Source organism: Paramisgurnus dabryanus, chromosome 2, assembly GCF_030506205.2.
Source record: "Paramisgurnus dabryanus chromosome 2, PD_genome_1.1, whole genome shotgun sequence".
Classification (NCBI taxonomy): Eukaryota; Metazoa; Chordata; class Actinopteri; order Cypriniformes; family Cobitidae; genus Paramisgurnus; species Paramisgurnus dabryanus.
In genome coordinates this window covers 22606122-22630158 of record NC_133338.1, presented here as the reverse complement: position 1 = coordinate 22630158, position 24037 = coordinate 22606122, and the positions used below count along the sequence as shown (strand labels likewise).

Genomic DNA, 24037 nt, shown 5'->3' with positions numbered 1-24037 from the left:
TGAAACTACTTAGGTTAATAAGTTGCAATAAAGCTACAAATGAAACTAACAACATACCTCATATCAGTTCGGGACAAATATGAATATAAGTGTAACGAATGTTTTAAACCCTGTTCTTTGAATGATGACGAAAAAGTGTGCAATACCACCAACTTCCTGCGAAAGGTTAATCGACAGTAATATTTCTCAACCGCTGCCGTTACAGCATTTGGGAAGTTATATAAAGTAAAATAACTATGACCATAAACAATTTCTCAGTAATGGTTCAACTCATAAATCTTGCATCCTGTTAAACTGTGCGGTCTGCCTAGATTCGTAGAAAGCTCAGTATTAAATTTACCCATGCTATACTTTATCTGCAGAATGCTTTCAATCGTATATATTCAGATCAAAGTATCATCAAAATTATATATAAATTAAGAGAGAATATGGAAATGAACAGTGAAAGAACGAAAGCCTGTTGCGCAATTCTGGAATTTCTCAGTGTCACATTTCACAGGCTGGCAGGGCGGGGACTTCTGATGCAATCCTGTCTTTGTTGCTGCTGGTTGTTTATTATTAGCGATAGCTGAAGAGTAGAAGCTGCCCGTTAGTTGATGGTCGTGCCGAGTTAACAGACTGTGTGAAGGTGAGATAAAGCTTTGCATTATTTTGGTAAACCTGTGCTAAACTATAGTGTCATAAAAATGTAGTTAACGTTAATAATACAATTGGATCTGTACTTTACATTTACTTTCATCTTCACAAGCTTGACTTAATATGTCATGAATGCTAGGAATATAGCAAAAGTGAAGTAACCATGTTTTTTTGCCGACCATGTTTTGTTATTGTTATTACCACAATTTACAGATATAGCATGGTTAAACTATCATAGTTTCTGTAGTATTACAAATAAATCACTGTTTTTTTTATTAAGTTATATTTCTGTGTCCTAAGGTGCTAACAATAACTATATTATCTCTGCAGATATTAATCCACCTCCATTCATCATTCAGAATGAATGACCTTAGTAAACTGGAGACTGAAGAATTGCTCACCTGCCTTCATGTCCAACTCTACCACCCCGATCAGGCCTGCCGTCCTCTGTTTCACAGCCTGCCCTTAAATACCCCATTCACTATGGAAGCCGAAGATTCGCTAAGACTTGGTCGTGACGGACAGACCTGTACCTTTGTCATAAATGACACCTGCGTTTCTAGAAAACAGCTCTCAATACAGGCATATAGAAAAACTGGCAGCTCTAATTTCAGCTTCATGATCCAGAACATGAGCCAGAGGGGTAAACTCATGATTGGTGGGTCTGAACTGAAATATCTCGAAAGAGCCGATGTCGATGACAAGGTCCTTCTCCGGTTTGGAAGATACGAACTGTTGATTTTTCAGGAACCAGGAGACTCACACATTAAATATGAAGTTCTGTTTCAAACATGCTGTACACCCCCTTCTCAGGAAATGGGCATAGATGTGCCATGCAGGCAACCCATTTTGGATACCGGTGGATCATGGAACAACTTTCAAAATGGAGGACCTGCAAGTCAAGATCCCCTGGAGTCAGATGAGACTAGAATGTTCGTATAGGTGGTTTCCCTGGCTCCACTCATCCAGTGGAGCCAGGGAAATCCCGTAATAGGCTGGAATTAGAGCGCACAGTAGACCGTTTTCTGTCTTAAACAGATTCTTACATTATAAGACTGTACATATTGGCAACTCTAGAGCTTGTTAACAAAATTATTTAAACAATCGAAACAAACTAATGTTATCTTAAACCTAATTCATGCTTACGTTGCACACATTTTTATCTTTTGTTTGGAATGTCACTCTACCAGTTTTTGTTTTTCAACTCTTGTACAGACTGTAGAATTGTACTGTTTTATGTTGTAATACATTTCACTAAATATTATTGAATATTTTTTACACAAATGCTTTGGTGCCTTTTCTTCATTTTTTATGTGTCCATCACATCAATGTGTTTGGTTAGTGTTATACTGTAGAGTGTTACACAATGAAACATGAATCATAAGTCTCAGAAAAATGTGAAATTCCTACGATTGAAGTGTTTTCATACTGCTTTTAACATTATATAACTATTTTATTTAAAACCTAACTATTGTTATTTTACACATTGTTTGGTATGATAACTGAAACATTCAAATAAAAAGTACTTTAATGAAGTACCTGTGGTTGTGTGAAAGTTGAATTTGTTTTTTATTTCTCCTGTTACAAACTACTTATAAGCAAAGGGTGAATAACACTAAAGAACAGGCCTGTAGTTATGGATCTAGATTGTTAAAAGAAATAGTGTATGGCCTGAGCATCACCTCACAATCTTGTTTTGGCTTTAAGCTGAACTATTAACCCAGTTTCTGTGTCTTTGCTCATGCAAATATAATCAATCTGTTTAACTTCCGTGTAACTGTAAATCTATAGATGTTTAACAGTAAATGATTTAAGTAGAAGACTTGCGAAATGAAATGAATGCAGGGAAGATTAAAGATCAATGATACTGAAACAGAATACTTAAAACCCAGCGAGTATCAGTGATAACATGGTGGTTATGTAAGATAATCATTGTTAGACTCCCTTGCTATAAAGTGATAATGATTAATGTGATTAAGATTTTATTTTGGCCAGTGGTCAATGGGTGTTGTTGTTGTTTTGGATGTATAGGACAATGGTTCTCACTTTTCGTCATGTGCCCCCCCTCCAAGTACTGTACACCCCCCCCAAAGTAAATATATGACACAAAACATTCTAAAACTTCACATTTTAATTAATCAAAACATATTAAATTATACAATGTAGTGCTGTTGGTTAATAGCCTTGTTTTTTAAGGTTTAATTATACATAATTCAGGATAAATGTATGTATTTTATAAAATGTCATAAAATTGGGCCCCCCCGGCACCATCTCGCTGCCCAACACCACTGGTTTAGGAGGTTGCTGTCAGACTCAGTTGAGGAACTATTTAACCTTTAATAAGAGTAATGTCCAAGATATAAAATGTGATGTGAAACAAGATGTTGCACAACATTGGAATAACAGGGAATGAGTGCCTAGCAAAACAATCATTCTTCTTATAAACTCTGATTTGTCACTGATTTGAAAAAAAAAAATAAGCTCCAAGTATTACTGTAAGTATACTTTTGCCAATTTGTGTTATTAGCTGTAAGAAAGAAATAATGAGCTATTAATGTTAATGGTTTTTAAAAATCCTTAGTCTGTCAGGTTGGAGAATAGCCATTCTACTGAATTGAAAAGAGGACCATCAAACGTGTCAAGGTTAGGGTTAGTAATAAATAGGGTATTTTTTTAATTGTTAGAAGTTTTTAGTTTTGAAAAGAAAACAAGGATCCTGATTTGAGCAGGATTATGTTTTTATATTGGTTGATCTACTGAGTCTTAAATACAGAGAGCTTATGTTAAAACTCTTGAGAATACAGTTTCCAAGAATTAAAGCTGCAGGTCTATTTCCTCTGTCAAACCTGTCAAACCACTGACTGCATACACTTTACATATAAAATAACCTTTACTCTCCCTATTTCTATGTTTTATTACTCCACTGAACTTGATTTTTCCCCAGTTTTTATTACTGCAATGAACTACGTTGTCCATGTCCAACATATAGTGAACCAACACTCGATTTTGTTGTAAAAAAAAAACACTCAGTTTCTGCTGTATATATTCCTCCCAGCAACAACAGGAGTGAGGCACTGAATTAACTGTATCCGAACATCTGAGCAGCAGACTAAAGATGCTTTTCTCATCTTTACTGGGGATTTCAACCACACATAAAAGTGTTTACAAAAACACACCAACACCTATAACACACTGGACCTTGTTTACACCCCCTAAATGGGAGCTTACAAGGCCCTACTCCTCCCCCACCTTGGTGCCTCAGACTACATCACTGTCATGCTAATGCCTGCATACAGATCGCTTGTTAAAGTCACCAAACCGGTTCACAAGCAGATACAAGTGTGGCCAGAAGGGTCTTCAGAGAAACTCTATAGATGTGTCTGAAACCACTTCCTTGTTCACTTATTCACTTATTCCCTAGATAGCAAATGACAATTGAGTCCACTATATGGGGAAGAAGTCAATAAAATGAGCGATTTCGGACACTGATGTAAATACCACGCGTCAGAGAGCGATCGCAGAGATTCGTCATAAACCCTTACACCTGTGTGGGTTTATTGCTTGTAATGTGAAACGGTTGATTCACTACTGTATTTGTCGTGTTTATTGTATTAGCTGATAAAGAGAACAAAGCTCATGACATTCATGCACCACATTAAGTCTGTCCTCCCCCCTCTCTGGATCCCTTTCAGTTTGCGTATCGGTCCAGCCGCTCGACCGATGACACTATCACCACTGCCCTCCACTCAGCCCTTACTCATCTGGACAAAAAAGACTCATATGTTAGAATGGTGTTTATAGATTTCAGTTCAGCATTTAACACAATTATCCCCCAACAGTTCATTTACAAACTGGTCAACTGGGGCTTAACACCTCACTTTGTAACTATCTGTTGGACATCCTGACTGGGACACCTCAGGTAGTACGGTTCGGCAGTAACACATCCAGCACTATCACACTGAACACAGGGGATCCTCAAGGATGTGTGCTCAGCCCCCTGCTCTTCACTCTGCTGACCCATGACTGCACACCGTCACATAGCTCTAGCATTTTCATTAAGTTTTCAGATGACACAAATGGGGTGGGCTTCATTAGCCTAAGAGATAAGACAAACTACAGGAGAAAGGTGAGCCGCCTGGACGGGTTGTGCGGAGACAACAATCTTTCTTTGTGAAGAAGTTGAAGTAGATTATTGTTGACTTCAGGAGAGTACACACTCAGTATGCTCCTCTGACCATCAATGGTGCGACTGTAGAGAGAGTGAGCAGCACAAAGTTCCTGGGTGTGCACATCACAGAGGAACTTTCCTGGACTGACAACACTGCATAACTGGCCAAAAAAAAGCACACCAACGACTCTACTTCCTCTGCAAACTGAGGATGTGCACCTTCTACAGTGCCACCTTTGAGAGTGTCCTGACCAGCTGCATCACTCTGTGGCAGGGGTGTGCATTCCTCGAGGGCCACTGTCTTGCAAAGTTTAGCTCCAACCCTTATCAAATATACCTGAATGGCCTTTGATTAGAATTTTCAATTGTGTTTGATTAGGGTTGGAGATAAACTTTGCAGGACAGTGGCCCTCCAATATCTGGAATGCACACCTCTGCTCTGTAGTATGGCACCTGCAACGCGTCTATAGGACCCTCTAACGCATAGTGAGTGCAGCTAAAAAGATCACTGGTGACATTCTCTCCTCCCTCCAAGACATTTACAGAAGCCCTCTGCATTGCAGGTGATCCAACTCACCTGACACATAGCTTCTTCAGTCTCCTGCCATGGAGGAGGAGACTGCGAAGTGCTTTAAATTGAAAGTGCTTTAAATTGAAAAATTGACTGCGAAGTCTTCAGACCAGGACCAAGAGACTCAAAGACAGCTTCACCCATTAAGCTGTCAGGAAGCTGAACTTTCTACCAGCTCTACCCTTCCTTTTTTTGCCCAACGCACTACATCCTTTCTGATCCCCGTCTAACCTTCCACTATACCCCCACACTCACACCCTGACCTGCCCTAGTCACTTTGGGGCTGTTTACACCTGGACTTAAAATGTGGTTTCGTTGATCGGATCAGAAGTGGATGATGCTAAAGACAGGTGTTAACGAGGTGTGAAACATTTTGAGCTCGTCTACTTTTGTCCACATTCAGAGGTAGTCGAAAACACTTTTGACCAGATTGCTTTTGTGGTGTAAATGCGCATGTGGTTGAATGTGTTCGAACAGCCACAAGAGACCGCCTATTCATCTAATGTAATGTAATCAGGGGCATCAATTTGGGTAGGGACGCTAGGGACATGTCCCTACCACTGATCTGTATAAATGACTTGATTGCGCATAGAACGCTTAACGTAATTTGCAATGTTTTTATTTTTTAATCGGGCATGATAAGGGATTTATAAAAAACTGTTATGGTGAGTGTGTCTGGTGCATTATGTTAATGACACGGGTATAAATAAAGTTTTTTGACAGTAAGCTACATGGTCATTGTTATTTCTTCGAATAAGTTTTGGTAATTAACATATTTAAAAAAACAGCAAATGCATGCACTACGGTACAAAGCATGATTATTTATTTAGATTTCAGAATGAGCACGTTTGTCATTAATACTAAATATGCTGTGGTCTTTCCGCTGATCTGATACTGTAATGAAGATGAATGTATCATTTACGTTTTAAAAAGCAAAATGTACAACATTAAATAACTATGTACATGATTAGGACGTTTGTGTTGTAATAATGTACAGGGAGACTTCAGATATAAAAACGGAGACTAGTAAAGGGATGTTTTGTCATTAAAATCTGATAACGTCCATTGATTTAATAGAATGTTTGGGCATACCAACATGGCGGCGGGTGAACAATTGTGTCGTCATGCACAATCCAGTTATTTATATAGATCAGTGGTCCAATATAGACCCTTCTACTGTTTGTACACAATGATGACGTGCAACGTATGCACGCATTTTGGCAACGAAAGCATGGCAAGAATTAACAGTGAAGTGACAGAGAAAGTTATGGAGTGGATAGAAGACGTTAGCAGATTGCCAAATATAAAGTGGCCAGATACACGTATATTAGTCTATTATATTAGGGCAACCAAATGCAACAACCAGACATTTTGATGCTGGTAAACCGTTTTGATAAACTTTCTAAGTTGCTAAGACGTTATGCGGCTTTCACATAGGAAGCGGTGCGCGCTGCGCTATGAAACCCATTCATTTCAATGGCTTGCGCCGCGCGAGGGCGGTTTGTTGTTGCATCGAGCAAAGCACGGGCGCAGCGAGCGCAGCTTGCGCTCACGCCACGGTCAAAGTTCAAAATAGTTTAACTTTTGCGCTGCGCTCTGTGACGATTACCTGCGCGGCCAATAGAAACGGGGCGTCCAAACAAAATGGAAGAAGAGCTTATACTCGGGTCCGGCCAGCAGAGCACAAGCGGCGAGCGCAGCGCACACCGCTTCCTATGTGAAAGCCGCTTTAGAACCACTGGGGAACAACACCACTTCCAATGGCCAAGATGCGCGCGCAAGCTATTTGATCACGTGGGCTGTAAAAGGGTCTATTCAGGAAACATTGAATTGTCCGTCCCGCACTCCCTAGCAATATAATTTCAACCAAACATTTGATCTTATATATAACTGATGTTTTTTTTACTTATAACTTATTTTATTTAACATGAATTCATTAAGGAATCATTAAAGATTAAAACTCTTTACAATCACGTTCTGTAAGAATAGTGTTGTTTGTGGTACACAAACGGTTAACCGAGAAAGAAGTCCCGCCTCCGTAACTCATATCGCTTTATGATTGGTTTTCTCTTAACTAGCTAACGTGTATTGAAGGCTGCATTGTAGTCTGAACAAGACGCGATGTGCATGATTATTCAGACAGGCTACCGGTAAGTGAGTGAAATTTTATACACAAAATAGGCTACTGTGTAACCTTAATAAATATGACACTTAATATTAATATAATGACATTCAGTGCCGCTCCCTTTACTATGAGTAGAAGTTTGAGTAGGGAATCAACTCCCCCGGCGGGCATAATCAGTTGCTCAGAAAAACGTTTCATTATATATAAATATGAATCACAATAACATACAAACAAACAAACTATATGACGTTATATACAGCATTTTGCGGCGAGTAAACATCTGCCTCGCCCCCGCCACCTGACTGCAAATGATTAAATATTGCGCAGATTAGAAAGCATGTGGAGCAAAATGCTCTCGCGATACTTTGATATCATACGCCATCCGTTTGCACTGTAACACATGTCAGAATTGATGGCAGCAAGGATAGACAGCTATGCCCGCGAAGACACAGCATTCTGTCTTTAAATCGAAAAGAAAAGTCCAAAATAAAACCCCTACATCACTTTCAGGTCAGTTCACAAGCCTTTTTATAGCTTTGGCTTCTGACACCACCAACTCATCTGCCTGATTTAAATAAAGTATAACAATGTACCAACTTATATCATGTAACTTTTTTGTTATGACATTGTGCTGCGTTGCGTTGAAGCATGGTAAAGATATCTATGCTAAAGACATTTATTGTTTTGTATAATTATTGTTTGAATTAACAAAATCTACTTAACTGAATGCTTGAGTATTAAATCAATCAAACACATGTATTATTGAGAACATAACCAACCATACATACCAACTTTTGCATTTGTTAATAGACATCTGCTGTTTTCTTAAAGCTGGCTTTTCATTTTCTTTCAAGAAAGACATCAATTATCCAAAATTGCTTGGATTTATACAGACAGGTAAGATTAGCTTTGTCACATTAGATTAAGCTTAAGTCCATTAGCTACACAGGTACAAATGCAGAAATATAGGCTATAGTATAAAATTGCATATTTGTATAACTGTAGTTTGTGTTGCTTTCAAAATACAATTATACATAATAACAATACTATTTCAATAAACGTCTATTCTATTCTTTACGTCCCCACCAATGTCAAAATCAAATCTACGCCCTTGAAAGTAATGAGCATGTTTTACATTGTTTCTGACTTCTAGCATGAACACACAGCGCTATAGGTTTTCAATAAAACCAAAGTGGCTGCTCTCTGCTTCTTTCATTAGTTTCTTTCATAATTTTGCGAGCATGTGAAAGTTTCGTGAGCAACACAAGCAGCGCGGTGACCTAATATTAGTTTGCGTTTAAACCCGTATTTTCTCCCGCAGCATATGTTCAAACAAAAGCAGAGGGACTCGCCCCCAGTCTCCACCGACCACCCCCCAAAGTAATCAGGACAGAAGTGGTCGAAAGTGAACAAAAGAGACAGATTTAAATACCAGATATATTTAAATGTGTCTCTCTCGTCCACTCGAAACTACCTCTTCAGTTTAAATAAATACCTGCACTTTAGCGCTCTGTCACTTTAAACTGTAAAGTGAATTTAGTTTGTAATTTTTATCTTTGTACCATACACATTATATTTGCAATTTTACTATTTGACACTCTATCTGTCATGCGCTTTGTATCTTTGTATCTTTATATTATGTCTTTATTTTTATCTGTAAATATTTACGGTATTTATTCGTAATTTGTTTAAAACTCTCTGGTAAGTCTTTTTTGTTATAGTGTTTACCATGTAGTGTTTCAAGTTATCTGTGTACACCTAGGGGGTGAGAGTAACACAATTTTAATTCTCTGTTTCCCGGACATGGCTTATATTAGTCCAAGACTAAAATGCTTGGTTGAGCTGCCTGCCTTTATTTAAAAACATCTTGCACTGACATATCTTAACATATAGCGGTGCCATTGTTTTGTCTTAAGATGCACACCAGTATTGTTTTTGTAAGGTATGTTTGTAAAAACTACTTAAATTAGTCCTGGATTCATCTAAACCCTGTCCAGAAAACTGCCCCATGTGTGCTGCACGTGGCAGAAATGACAATAAAACAGACTTTAAACTTCTTAAAAAATCAACCGCCCAACGTGGGGCTCGAACCCACGACCCTGAGATTAAGAGTCTCATGCTCTACCGACTGAGCTAGCCGGGCGCTGTGCCCCAACCTACCACACAAGTTAATGATTGTGTACTATAACTAAGTACGTACTATAAGTTTTAATTCAGTCTAGTCTCTCTAATATCCTATATAAAGTTAGCCTGGTTCTTCCACCTCCATTTGATGATAATATTGCCAGCATCAACAGAGGATGTATGTCTTTTGCGTTCCTCAAGGAAAGGGGTAAAAGACCTAACGTAGTAGACACATGGTGGAGGCTGAATACCTTAGTACACATTTCTGCTTATTTACACTCTAATAATCAATGCTAGAGAGTAAGGAAATATTTAAACTTTTCACACTTGTAAAACACTGGTTAAATTTAGGCCTACTTCATAAAATAAATAATAATAACAATGAAGGGTACATGTTTATTTTTTTTAAATAACCTACAAATAATTTATACAGAACGTTCTCTCATTGTTATTTTAATAATAATAAAAAAATTAATAAATGAAGTGAAAACATAATTAAACCCATTCCTTTAGTACAGGTGTCTGATATGAGCGCTCAGCAAAAAAGCGCGAACTAGATGATTTTAAAATTAACGGCCATTTGATTTGACCTCAGAGACCAACGATATTTTAGCTATTTCTTTTTTCTCTTTTTTCATTTAGTAACTTAAATATGTCTGAGTGATTATTTTTGATCGATTTGATACTTGACGTCTATGAGAATATGAAACTTTTGATTTTTGTTAAAACGAAGAGGCCTCTAAATTGCTGTGTAGATCTGCATGAAATGTTTATTTATTTGTCATTCCGTTTTTACCTTTTTGATTTTCTCTTTTTTATTAACTTCAAGAATGGCTACCGAGTCCTGACGATTGATTTAACATAAGTTAAGTTATATCAAGAGAATATGATTTTGGAAGTTTTGTTTGTTATAGTAACAGAGTGGCGGCTTACTGCTGTGGTAAGATCTGTTAAAGAAAAACACCACAGTTTTTCAATATTTTACTATGTTCTTACCTCAACGAATTAATACCTACCTATCTTTTTTCAATGGGTGCACTTAAATTTACAGTGCATTGTGAATGTGTTAGCATTTAGCCTAGCCCCATTCATTCCTTAGGATCCAAACAGGGATGAATTTAGAAACCGCCAAACACTTTCATGTTTTCCCTTTTGTGAAAAGCAATTCCCGCACACTATCTGCTGCTGAAAAATTTCATAATTGTTGCGTTGCAACGTTTTGATCGATTGATCTTCCTCAGGCAACTTGATCGATCGAAACGTTGCATCGCAACAATTATTAAATTTTTCAGCAAGCAGATAGTGTGCAGGAATTGCTTTTCATGTATGTTATGAGACTTTTTGTCTGCTTATCCCACACACTTATCCGTTCACTTCAGGTGTGTGACGCTAATTTGTTTGATGTTTTCCCTTTTGAAAGAAAAAAATTCCCATTCAGTTTTCTTGTTTGGGGACAGATTTCATTCTAATTTTGATACATTTGTATTTTTAAAAATATAAAAATATTTTATTTGAATGAATTTGTCTTTTATTAGACTTCCAATTGTTAGAATTTCTATTTTCTGAATTTCTAGCACAATCTTGAAAGAATTGAGTGGGGCCAAGGGGCCACTGCTGCAAAAACCCATTTTAAAATGTAATTTCACATCGGAATCGGAATAGTTAAAATGATACCCCCCCCCCATTTCCGACGCAAAGTCCACCATTACTAGAACTATCATAAATGGGATTTCTGCATGGCATCAGGTGAGCATAAAACGCATACAGTCTCTTTTACAAAGGTGAATTCATGACTTTTAAAAAACTTGTATACCATTTCCACAGCATCCCCAATAGATCAGTAGAAGTATTTAAAAGTGAAACATTATAATATTATATTTTTTAAAGAATTCCAATGTTGTAGTGTTGTCCGCAAAGGTGAATGCTGGGACATTACAGAAATGACTTTATAAATATTTATTTTATATATAATTTATATAAATATTTTTCTTATTCTTGTATTTTATTCTAAGTTGCCGAATTATAGCCATGGCATAGGCATATTTTAAAATAATTAAAGAAATATGTCAAATGCATATTTTAAACGTACTTTTAGTGTTTCATATAAAATCTATGACTTTAGCGCCCCTCTGCGGTCCACATGTTGCATGTCTATTTGAGCTACTATGATGTCAGTATGTGACGTTTTTGAGACGTCATAAAAAGGCGATCTACACAAGTCTCTGTGGCGCAATCGGTTAGCGCGTTCGGCTGTTAACCGAAAGGTTGGTGGTTCAAGCCCACCCAGGGACGAAGAACCATTTTTGATACATTGTACTCCTTTTTGATACAATTGGGCGCAAAAACCTTAAACTAAGGAATAGTTCACCCAATTATGACAATTCTGTTAATATGTACTTTGTTCCAAACCTGTATAGATGTCTTAACCAAACAACAACAACACTCACTAAAAACAGTTGGGTTAAAAATAACCCAATAAATAACCCAATGGTGGGTTACTATAGCACCGACCCATTGTTGGGTTATTTTAACCCAATGCATTGGGTAGAAAGTTTAACCCAATTAGTTGGGTTATGAAATAACCAATTTGTTGGGTTATTTTTGCAATGCTGTTTTAACCTCATTATTATTATTATTATTATTATTATTATTATTATTTATTACTATTATTTGCTTTATAAATAAATAATACAAAACTTACAAATACATTTGTAATGCTTTATTTTCATTCAGTCATTTGCACCTGCATTTAAATGTATAAATACATACATGTATAGAAGCATAAATACATACACACATACATACATACATATATACATACATAAATAAACAAAAACATAAGAACAGAACAAATCTACTCCATCTTATCCAACTAAAAACTGCGTAAAAGCATAGTTCACACATTTTGTCATCATTTTCATCCTCTTATGTTCTTATAAACCTGTATATAAGTCTTTACTTTGATAACCACAAAGGTATATTTCAAAGAATGTTTGAAATCAAACCGATCATGAGCCCCATTCATTTTCATAGTATTCTTTTTTCCTACTATGACAGTCAATGGGGCTCATGATCTGTTTGGTTTCAAACATTACTCAAAAAATCTTCCTTTATGGTCATCAGAATAAAAAAAATGTATGTTTGTAACGACAGGAGAGGAAGAAAATTATGACATAATTTTCATTTTTTGGGGGAACTGTCCCTTTAAACAGGTGACAGTGTGTTAAGGAAACATCACCTGGTACAAAATGTATTGTGTTACAGAAACTACTTAACAGTAGTGAAAGGCTTGGGATACTCTGTCTAAAATGTAAAAAATATTAAAGCACATGTCAACTGCTGGTCTTGCTCCTGGGCCATGCCTCCCCACGATAACAAAGGCTTGTGATTAGTCGAATTCATCCCATAACAGGACATGGGGTCTTCGTCCTACCTCCTCCTCCAAATACTGAATTATGTTTGTTTTCTGACCTGAAGACAGAATTTTCACAATGTAAATATGCACACATAAACAGGTTAAAAAAAACAAGTGTCATAAATGATACTTACAGGTTGAAAATTTATAAATGCTTGCTTTGCCTCTTGGTACTGTAGGAAGGCTGAACCATCTTGCTGGCCATTTTGTAAGGTTTTTAATGCAACATCTCCAAGAATGTCTACATTTAATGAAAAGAATAATGAATTAAATCTCAAAGCAAACACATCTGGCAAGCTGAATAAATACTCTACTTTGACAGTAGATGTCGCTGAAGAGCAAGTTCAACCGTTACCGGGGTTACAGTAAACAGTAAAAGACGTGCAGGATTAAACAGCGCTTTATCAGGCGACAGTAAGACGACAATATAATAGCTTCTTAAGACATTTCCATTCAGAAGCACATTTATATTACAGCTCTGTTTCTATAACACAGGCCGGCTAAAAAATATTTGGAGCCAAAAACAGCCGGTCGCATTCTCTTACAAAAGTTAAAAACGGTTTTTACTACACTTTAAACAAAAAAACATTGTCTGTTACAGAAAACACGGTTAAAGCAATATGGCAATCAATACGCCATGAAACTAACGTTATAATACTAAAAAAAGACATGATTCATTTTCGTAAGGGATCATGCTGTTGGTGCTGTTTAGTATTAAAATAAATTGCGATGTTTTTCCACCTTTATGATGGTTTAAAAACGCGTGTTGGCATCGGTAACAGTTAATCAATGGAACACGTGTAACGGACAAAAACTAGACAACAGCGTTTTTGTACAAGTATTTGTAGAAATCGTGGCTGATAGTTTACTGTGTGTTAGAGCTTAAAGACACTTTGTAGCAAAATAAAACATTACACAGAGATATATATTTTAAAACGTACCTCTCGTGTCTGTCCGCACTCAGCAGTGGCACCTGTCGACCATTGAAATTCAAAATGCGTGACGTGAGCCCGATTTTAACCCATCGGTCTGGGTTGTTATAGAAATAACCCAATACAAGCTAGGAATAACCCAACACAACAACCCAATATGTTTAACCCACCTGTTGGGTAAAACAAATAACCCAACGGTTTTTAGAGTGCAAAAAAAAAGATATTAACCAAACCGTTTTTGAGCACTAACTCCATAGTATTTAATTTTCTTACTATGGAAGTCAACGGTGCTCCTGCTTTCTGCTTGATTACAAATACCTTTTCTTGTGTTTATAAGAACACAGACATTTTTACATTTGGACAATTTAAGGGGGAGTAAATTATATATATTTTTTTTGTTTCTGGGTGAACGATTCCTTTAAAATGCCTTTGTTCATTCGGTGTTCATTAAAGCCTTTGTTCATTAATTTATCAATTTTCTTTAGTCAGTTGTCAGAGATTAATGAATAAAAGACATGCATTTACAAAATCTAATCATTCAAATCACACGATTTCAGCATCCAGCAAAAATAAGAATCATTGACTGCCCCCTTGTGGTGGATAATATATAATCTTTTGTATTATTGAAAAATCCAAATCAACACCAGGCTGCTTTCTGTGAATGCATAAACCAGTAAAGATGAGTAAACCAGTAAACATTCTGCCTTTTTATTCTACCAACAGAATAAAACAACTTTCCACTAATCAGTAATTGAATGCAAATCTGAGACTGCATGTGCAATTGCTGCAGACAGAGGGAACTTATTGTGGCATAAAGTCTTTTTAATGCTCAAACTAAGATCATCTTTCTGTCTGTTAGTGTTACCCTAGAAATACACAGGAGTGTTGCTATTCTTTGACTATGTGTGGTCACACTAGTCTGTTTGTTGCTGTGGTTATGCACGTTGGGCTGGCTACAAATCCCTTGTTAGATTATTTGCCCCCAAATCCCTTGTGTCCAATTTCAGTGTCTCATTACACAAACAATACACAAAACTTCTTTCTGTTTGGATAGTGTGTAGACCTGCTTCAACTGTCCAATTACAGACACGCAGAATGAAACGTATCAGTGTGCACCACAGAGTTTGTACCTGAGCACAGATTATGTAAATGTCAATTCATACTCATTTCTGTAGTTGCAAAGCAACTGTACAAAAACACAGCGTGTAGCAAACTGAAAATATGAATAAAGTTCTAATATAATGTAATATTGTAATTTAAATTGGATTATATTAATAGCATAAAGCATCAGGATGTACAGTATTAATGATGTATTATGAATAATTGAGTTTCGTATTTTGAAATGTACTAATTAATAAACCCAAACATTTGAGAATATATATAATTTATTTATTAAAATATAGGACATGTTTACTCATAGCATCAATATAATATATATTTATAACTACTATATATAACTAATTTTTTATAATTTGATATAAGAACTACTTTTGGCAACCTGTCTATAGAAGAAAGTGCTAAAATGTTATGTCATTAAAAATGGTCGTGCAAAACATATACATATAAAGGCACTTTTACACAGTGTAATAAAAACATTATTATGATGATTAGATTTCTTTTGCACTATAATGCCAATAGATCACCAGGTGCTTACTGAGGAATACAGAAATGTGCTCTTATGTCCTGCAGAGATTAATAGGAAGGATTAATGGGCTGGTAGGCCATATTGGGGACTTGACCCGGGTGGTTGAAAGCTTGCGGCTGCTGGTGCACTGGGTTAATGGCAGGGTTAATGACCACCAGGGAGTGACGTCGATTCTTCAGCTCTCTCGCCATTTGACACCAGACACACACAGTGCAGCAGGCCACCGCACAGCAGTCATCTTGTATTGAACCCTTCAAGAGATAGAAATGCAAATAATCAGACACATCGTTTAAAGGGAACATTTCACAAGACTTTTTTAAGATGTAAAATAAATCTTTTGTGTCCCCAAATTACATATGTGAAGTTTTTACTCAAAATACCATATAGATAAATTATAATAACAAGTTAATATGGCCAGTTTGTCTCCATTAAATGCAAATGAGCTGATCTCTGTACTAAATGGTAGTGCCGTGGTTGGATAGTGCAGCTTAAGGGGTTGTATTATCCCTTTATGACATCACAAGGGGAGCAAAAGTCCTGCTTTCTGAGTTTACCAAAACTAAATGACTGTTTTTTTCTTTTTCACATTTTGTAGTTGATAGAAGCACTGGTGTCCCAATCATAGCAGTTAAATATGGAAAAAGTCTGATTTTCATGATATGTCCCCTTTAAAGAGAGAGTTCACATACAAATTCTGTCATCATGTTGTTTTAAACCTGTATGAATTTCTCTCCATAGTATTTTTTTCTTACTATACACTCCAAAAACAAACGGTGCTTAATAGCACTAAAAGTGGTTCTTGGCTCGTAATCATAGAGGAACCATTTTAAGTGCCATATAGCACAGATAAAGTGCCTGTGTAGCACCTGTGTAGAACCATATGTGGTGCTACAGCGGTGCTATATGAACCCCGTATGGTTTTTCATAGGTGCTTCACTGGTGCTATATGGCACTAAAAATGGTTCCTCTATGATTACGAGCCAAGAACCACTTTTAGTGCTATTTAGCACCATTTGTTTTAAGAGTGTGTTAGTCAATGGGTACTGTCAACTTTGTGCTTACCATCAATTATCTTCTTCTGTGTTCAACAGAATAAAGAAACTCATACACTATGAGGGTGAGGAAATTATAACAAAATTTTCATTTTTGGGTAGTTTTTCACATTTATGTAATATGGAACTTGAAATATAGAGGAAAATTGCTATTTTTGGGCACTGTGTAACATCATTGTGCCTCCTGCAGCCATGGTACGGCAGCAAAGTCCTTGTTAGATTCCTAGCCATATCGACCTAGAAAATTGCAACTTTTAATTTTCCGTCGGTCTTAGTACACGATGTAACTACAGAAGAGTCAAGTCTAAAATAGGAAAAATATCGAAACTCTTTGGTTATTTTTGAGCGCGATGCTAATGGTTAAATCAGATTCAATGGATTATGCTAATCTATGCTAAAAGTGGTACCGCCAGACCCGGAGGTCAGCTGAATGGATTCCAAAACTGTAAAAATCAAATGTTTAACTCTTGGGAAGCTGGAAAATGAGCATATTTAAAAAAAAAAGTAAAGTGGAGTGTCCCTTTAACACCACCCTAAGAGTTGATGCTGCACATACCTTTATGTTGTATCTCTCTCTCATACTGCTCCTCATGGAGAGGGTGATAGGATGTAACATGCCACCAAAGCACATCTCCAGCAGGGGGAGACAGAGACACTCTCCAAAGTCCTCACTGGTTTTACACATCAGGCAGTAGGGACACCAGAAACCACAGCAACCTGACAGATACCCAATACAAAAGATGTCAAATGTTTGAGATATATGTTATATAGTCAGGGAAAGACTTCTATTCTCACTAAATACATACATGTAACCTTCAGCATCATTAGCATTAACAAATTTACATTTAGAATTAAGGATAAAAACATAAAAAACTGGAAATAAACTCCAAATCTTTTGAAAGATTTAAAAAGTAGTTTGAGTCATAATGAAAGTGAATGGTAAATTCGGCAGTACTTCCCTAGGTCTCTACTCAAATGTATGCAAATTGGTGACCTTGACAGAGATAAAGCGTTTTTACAGAAGATCATATTTCCTTGCCCCGTTGAAGCTCACAAAATGTGTTTTTTTTTTTGACATATTCTTATATCATGCTAACACAGATCATCAGGTTTTAAACAGAAAGTTGAGATCACTCGCTATTAAAGCAAAGAGCGAAAAACGAATACATCCTAAAATTCATGTCTAGTTCTTGTTTATGCACATATTTCTAAAAAGAAAATGCAGCATGAAGTTAAAATAACTTGGTTTTGCCAAGCCAATTCAACCTGCTATTGTAAGTTCTGACTTAAGTTGACACAACTTATAAAAACAAGCTGAAGTTGTGTAACGTAATTTAAGATAAAGTGACATAAAAATTTATGTTGATTTAACATTGTTAACAGTGCAGTGTACACCCCCCCCCCATAAGAACAATGCAAAATAGATGCGTTTTCTTATTTAGATTAAGACTTTTGAACCTCACTGTAAATCTTTTTGCTTTATCTCCACCCCTTGCCCACCGCACAGACACAAATACACTTACAGATGCTCATATCTTCACAACAGTCACACACTCCACTGCTCCACTGGTTAATCTTCAGATTGTTAGTGGTCACCACCATTGCTGGCTGTACGCTTACAGCTGCATGCGCCATCATGATCATAAGAGACCTAAAGAACACATCAACATAATCCTATAAGATACTGCAAAGTCCTGCTCTTACTGTAAATTGTGGTATGACTTTACAGTAAGGTTGTATTTGGTAACATTAACTAAATACGTCTACAGCATTTATTAGTACATTGTTAACTTGTTAATACTAGCATGACGAATTGTATTGGCATTAACTAACATTAAGAAAGATTAATAAATGATGAAAAACACTATTGCATTTTACATATTAATATAAAATGTAGGCAGGACTGTAAACTTTCGTTTGAATTGAATAAAACATTTTTAGGTCACGCCATATATACATTACATCACATTTCACACAATGTAACATTTTCCAATATAAACAGCGATCAAGGTGAAATTTCAGCTGGCTCAAAAGAAAACTCCCTTCCCCACAGGGCTGGTATAATACAATGCAGATATACTGAAAGGTGGGAAAGAATAGAGAAGTTTGAACCTATTCGGTTGCCATTGAACACAGACAAATATTAAATAAAAGCAGTGGGGTCAAAAAACAAATTCCTGTTCCTAGTTCCCCTAATTTTACTTGTAAATGCACCATCTGTCCTTACAAAGGTGAAAACAATAACCGCACTGGATTTGACGATGTAGTCCGGAAAAAAGGAAGGGCAGTGGCTTAAAGATTTTACTAATAGTAGTGAACCGTGAAAGTTAAAAGTAAAAGAAAATAACTCGTATATCATAACTACATTCTTTACAAATGCTTTAAAAAAGGCACTTTCTTTTAAATACAAATTCATTTTGTCAACTTTAGACCAACACATTCGGCAGTGGACACCTATAAAAGTTTAAAATGATTTGAAAAATCATCTCTACTAAAAAAATCAAAGATAGATGATGCAGAACAACTGATTCAAACTATCAACACCAACCTGCCTGGATCCTGGTCTTCAGGGTGTGTAGAGTTAAGTGAAGATACACTGATGTGTTTACAGGGGCGTGGACCAAAAGGCACCAGGTTGTAGGTGGAGCAGCAGTTAGCACAAGGGAGTGCAAGAAAGACGTCACATGTTTGCCCTGAAACAAAAACGAACATCAACCTATTACCATTGTGCAAAATAACAATATGCAGGTGCACTTTAATTCTTAATAATGGGACCAAGGGCAGTTCTGAACCTGATGTCATTATATTGATCAGAAGCATCGCATTAATCTATGCTGCTGTGTAAACAGATAACACACAAACTACTGAACTCACATGCATTCAAAACCGGATTTGTGATCTAAATCTTTGGAGACCTTGCTGATTTGTTGACAACGAAAATGCAAAAATGTTCACAACGATAATTTCTTTGTTCTGATGAACACAAGAGAAGATATTTTGAGGAATATTTGTACCCAAACTTCCATAGTATTCTCTATTCCTAAAATGGAAGTCAATGGGGCCTCTGATCGGTTTGGTTACAAACATTCCTCAAAATATCTTCATTTGTGTTCATCAGAACAAAGAAATTTGTACAGGTTTGTAACAACATAAGGGTAAGTAAATGATGACACAATTTTCATTTTTGGGTGAACTATCCCTTTAAGGCGTATTAACACCTTATTAAGAGATGTCAGTTATTTCCAACGGCTTCACATAATTTTGTTCATCCCCTGTACATAAATGCTTTTTTCAGACAGGAAATTCAGACAGGCCAGGCTCCACAGGGGACCTTTGCCCAAAATGCATGACAGCTGTGGTATCTAAGCATTATGTTGAATTTCAGTATTTAATATTCCTTATGTTACCTTTATTTGTTGTTGTTTATTGTTATCCATCTCATCATTTTTTTTATAAATCTCATATCATGCTCTCTCTCTCTCTCTCTCTCTCTTTCTTTTTAACTTCCTATTCAGCTATGAAGTTCTGTTAGCACCTCAGACATTGCTAGTGAAAATCTGTGACTGTGGTCAGGTGTGCAGGAAATGTTTATTTGCTTTTGGTTTCCTGCTACATTTAAAGAATCGAGTGGCAAAGCTGTCCAAAAGATAACAAAACCCACTGCACATACTTGAGAAATCAAATTCAATTGCTGTCCTATATTTTATATAAGTTAATCAAGTCCTTTCAAATTATTATTTTGATTCTTGTCTAAACCTGGGTTGCTCTTTGTATGTATATGCACATAATGGAATGAATATATTTGAACAAAACATAAAAAAACCCACAGCATACAGCAAAACACTTATTGTCTTGTAATGCAAAGTTATTGTTTTGAGGCACAAATCCACTTCATCCTCAGACTCACAGCCAAACAATCTGTTCTCAACAGAACATTTATTATTCTCTTACTGGCACACATGTCATGTGTAAACCACAAACAACACCACTTCCTATACGCTACAAGAAAGATTTCCCCAAAAACTACAACTTTGCTAAGGAAACTGGCAACATTTATGCTTGCATGGTTTGTCGTCTTGGCATTAGGTAGTAAAAGCGATACTCAAGGCAAATTTCAAAATTACCGTATGATTTCTTCAACCAATCTGAGATACATGGGTGATTCTCGGAAAATGAGACTTATGAGGTGTCATGAAACATTTTGATAAAAAAGTAAATGCAAAGTAAAAGGTTCAAAATAAGAAACATACGGTTACAAACATCTCTTCATGTACTATTTGTACATAATTTCAAATGACATCATACAAACCAATTTTGTTGTTTTTTCACATTTAAGGGGACAATTTTCATTACTGCAATGTGTCCATGACTGGATTTGGGTTCTTTGACATGGAAAATTTATAATTAACAAATCTAAAAAATAAAAAGCTTCAGTGCCATGTTATACTATAAGCATTTACGGTAAAGAAACATGTGGTGTTTGGTGATCATTGGTAAATGTAGAGACAATATTAAGGAATAAAAATGTGTCCAAGACCAATTTTCTCATCCTCCGCAACAATTTTCAGTCATTGTTTAAGCCTTCAAGGAATTTACATTAAAAAAAAAAAAAAATTTGTTGGAAGGGACATAATTGACTGTGACACTCAAGATGGCTACCAGGTAAGCAGTTCTTATTTTTTATCTCCAGATAAAAGTTAAAATTTTGTTTGTCATAGTGCCTAGACAACTTTTTAGTTCTCATTACCAAAACATGAGTTTGTAAATGCATAAATTTAATGGAATATCCTACCCAGTCTCCTGAAAATGCTTATAAATAGCACGAAGTGTAAAACTCGCGCAATACATACGCCAAATTCCACTTCGGCGTGCATATGATGCGCAAGTCCTTCCCATTCAATTAAACAGTGCATCTTTTTTTGTCGTTTTATTTATTGGTTTCTCAATTTTTTTGCTATTTTTTTACCATTTTCGCTTGGGTTTAGGGTTAGAACAACTTTTTGTTATATAAAAATGAAATCATAACCCAAACCCAACTCTAACCCCAACTCCAAGCGACCATGGCTTAAATATGGACAAAAACATGGAGAAACCTGTATATTAAATAACCTCACTAAGCAAATCTCCAATCTAACCCAAGCGAAAATGGTTTAAAAAACAGAAAAAATTGAGAAACCAATAAATAAAACGACAAAAAAAGATGCACCTTTTAAGTGAATGGGAAGGACTTGCGTATCATATGCACGCCAAAGTGGAATTTGGCGTATGTATTGCACGAGTTTTACACTTCGTGCTATTTATACGCATCCTATCATGTTGCGGTAATGATGATTTTTGATAATGATAATCTAAAAAAAAATGTATAATTCTAAAATTGGCTTCAAATTCTGATGCTGGACACCTTCTAAATCTGGATTTCGTGAGAATCTCCCATATGTCCATCATCTTTCTAACGAACACATTTGGAGTTGGACTTCCATGGTAGGAATAAAAAAAAATATGGTGGAAAGCAGTTTGAATGACCTCTGTGTATGAAATGTGCTATACAAATAAACTTGCATTGCCTTGCCTTGCCTTATTTTAGTAAATGTCCTTGCTTTTCCAAGCTTATAACGGTAGAAAACAGGGACAATGGAACAACTTCTAAAAACGTGCATCCATCCTTCACAAAAGTAATCCACATGGCTCCAAGGGGTTAAAGTGCACCAATTATCCGATTCATGATTTTACATTTCCTTTGGTGTGTAAGTGTGTATTAGTACATGTTAACGATATGCAAATGGAAAATGCAAAAGGATGACATGAGTTAATCGTCTCCAATGTAAATCTCTTTTCTTGGACTACAACAAACACATGGATTGTAGGAAACAGTTTACTTCCTGGGCCTGTTGAAGTGGACAGAATGGTTTTTATCATAATTCCACCTGCTTCACAGCCTTTAAGTAGTTTATTTAAGTCATATGTAAAGAGTATTTCAAAATGTATAAATTATAATAACTAGCTTCCGGTAAAAACGCAATCTTGGACTCGCGATTTACGAGAGTTTTAGCGTAGTGAGGGTTGGTTGTCATGGCTACGTTGTGCAGTGACTCTCATGAATCGCCAAAGATCAAGGTATTTTTCTTACAAAATTAGACTGATTGCCTTCACAAGCCCTTTATTAACCCCTTGGAGTCGTGTGGATGGATGGATTCACTTTTTTGAGATTTAGTCAGAAATTGTTCTATGATCCCTGTTTTTTTACCATTATAAACTTGGAAAAGCAAGGACATTATTAAAATAACTCCAAATGTGATCTTCTGAAATCTGAACATATTGTATGTTTCTCAAATTGCTCGAGGGTGAGTAAATCATGGATTAATTTTGATATTTACCTGGAGTATACCTTAACTGCGTTAATTGTAAACCTAACTCCTGACTGGTTGATAAAATTAAATAGATGTTTCTTCCGAAACCAGTACAGGCTCTCTGACTCTGTATGTTGAAGCCTCCTTCTGCAATATCTAACAAGAGAACATCACTAAAAAAATTTTTTTATAATACTTTTTTCCAACACACTACAACAATTTTATCTAAAAAAGTGGAACTCAAACTTTTTGACTAATGAAAGCCCCACCACTCACTATTTCTTCACAATATTATAGAGCTTAACTACCAATGTGTGTAACGTGTACCAAACACAAAGGAAAATCTTGATTTAATTGTTTTAGCTTATTTGGTTTGTCATATTTGATTTTAAGTCATCCTGAGGCCCCTCTAGTCGTGAGAAACACTGCCCCAAAAGCATATAATAAACATTTACTCACCTCAACCATGTTAAATGTGTTCTTCCACAAGCTTGAATGACCACTTCACCATCACCTTCATGAGTTGTTCATCTCTAATGATGAATTTCTCCATAATTTACACTCTTCACTGTTGCCTCCACGTTAAGCTTAGATTTTTCATATGTTCAAAAAGAATCCTTGCATTAACCCTTTTACAGATTTGAACGGCAGGGTCAGTAACCTAAAATGTAGATGACATTTACTCCATTTGTCAACTTATCAAGCCTTTTATATAAATAAATATATATATTTATTTATATTCTAGTATATATCTTTTATATTCTTATCAAGTCTATAATTAAATTATATTAAACCGAATTGGAACATAAAACGTGGTTAAATTATTTTGATGAGTAAACAGAAAAACGCATGTCATCAGGGCTGAATGATCATATTTTTAAACAATATGCTGTATAGAAATATAAAATAGCATCTATAAGATCTTGCATTACAGTAATCCCTTATGCAACATCCTGGAACAAAGCCAGTATCCAGGAACAGAGTGGAATAAAGCTCTGAAAAACAAAGGAGCCCTTTTATTT

The 24037-nt window shown here is 36.1% G+C and overlaps 2 protein-coding genes, 1 long non-coding RNA gene and 2 other non-coding genes across 5 annotated transcripts; 2 read left to right on the top strand and 3 right to left on the bottom strand.

Moving 5' to 3' along the window:
• The first annotated feature begins 490 nt into the window (after nucleotides 1–490).
• Nucleotides 491–2174, top strand: tifa (TRAF interacting protein with forkhead associated domain). The gene is made up of 2 exons (XM_065248645.1): nucleotides 491–628; nucleotides 967–2174. The coding sequence occupies exon 2, from the start codon at nucleotides 997–999 to the stop codon at nucleotides 1576–1578; it is 582 nt and encodes a 193-aa protein (XP_065104717.1). The 5' UTR covers nucleotides 491–628; nucleotides 967–996; the 3' UTR covers nucleotides 1579–2174.
• Nucleotides 2175–9570: 7396 nt separating this feature from the next.
• trnak-cuu (transfer RNA lysine (anticodon CUU)) lies at nucleotides 9571–9643 on the bottom strand. Its single transcript has one exon. It is a non-coding gene; the product is annotated as a tRNA-Lys (tRNA).
• A 2199-nt stretch (nucleotides 9644–11842) lies between these two features.
• On the top strand, nucleotides 11843–11916 carry trnan-guu (transfer RNA asparagine (anticodon GUU)). The gene has a single exon. It is a non-coding gene; the product is annotated as a tRNA-Asn (tRNA).
• Nucleotides 11917–12514: 598 nt separating this feature from the next.
• LOC135730652 (uncharacterized) lies at nucleotides 12515–14180 on the bottom strand. The gene is made up of 3 exons (XR_010526033.1): nucleotides 13981–14180; nucleotides 13174–13280; nucleotides 12515–13095 (listed from the first exon to the last, which is right to left on the bottom strand). It is a non-coding gene; the product is annotated as an uncharacterized lncRNA (long non-coding RNA).
• Nucleotides 14181–15388: 1208 nt separating this feature from the next.
• Nucleotides 15389–19292, bottom strand: ponzr6 (plac8 onzin related protein 6). The gene is made up of 4 exons (XM_065248541.1): nucleotides 19217–19292; nucleotides 18192–18319; nucleotides 17225–17385; nucleotides 15389–15867 (listed from the first exon to the last, which is right to left on the bottom strand). Exons 2-4 carry the CDS (start codon nucleotides 18310–18312, stop codon nucleotides 15664–15666), a joined length of 486 nt encoding a protein of 161 aa, XP_065104613.1. The 5' UTR covers nucleotides 18313–18319; nucleotides 19217–19292; the 3' UTR covers nucleotides 15389–15663.
• Between the last annotated feature and the right edge of the window lie 4745 nt (nucleotides 19293–24037).

Bases quoted from the DNA above. Each gene is read 5' to 3' on its own strand.
- tifa (XM_065248645.1), top strand. From the start codon at position 997: ATGAATGACCTTAGTAAACTGGAGACTGAAGAATTGCTCACCTGCCTT.
- ponzr6 (XM_065248541.1), bottom strand. From the start codon at position 18,312: ATGATCATGATGGCGCATGCAGCTGTAAGCGTACAGCCAGCAATGGTG. The intron at 17,386-18,191 runs GTAAGTGTATTT...GGTATCTGTCAG, and splicing joins TTGTGAAGATATGAGCATCT to GTTGCTGTGGTTTCTGGTGT. The intron at 15,868-17,224 runs GTATGTGCAGCA...TATCTCTTGAAG, and splicing joins GAGAGAGATACAACATAAAG to GGTTCAATACAAGATGACTG.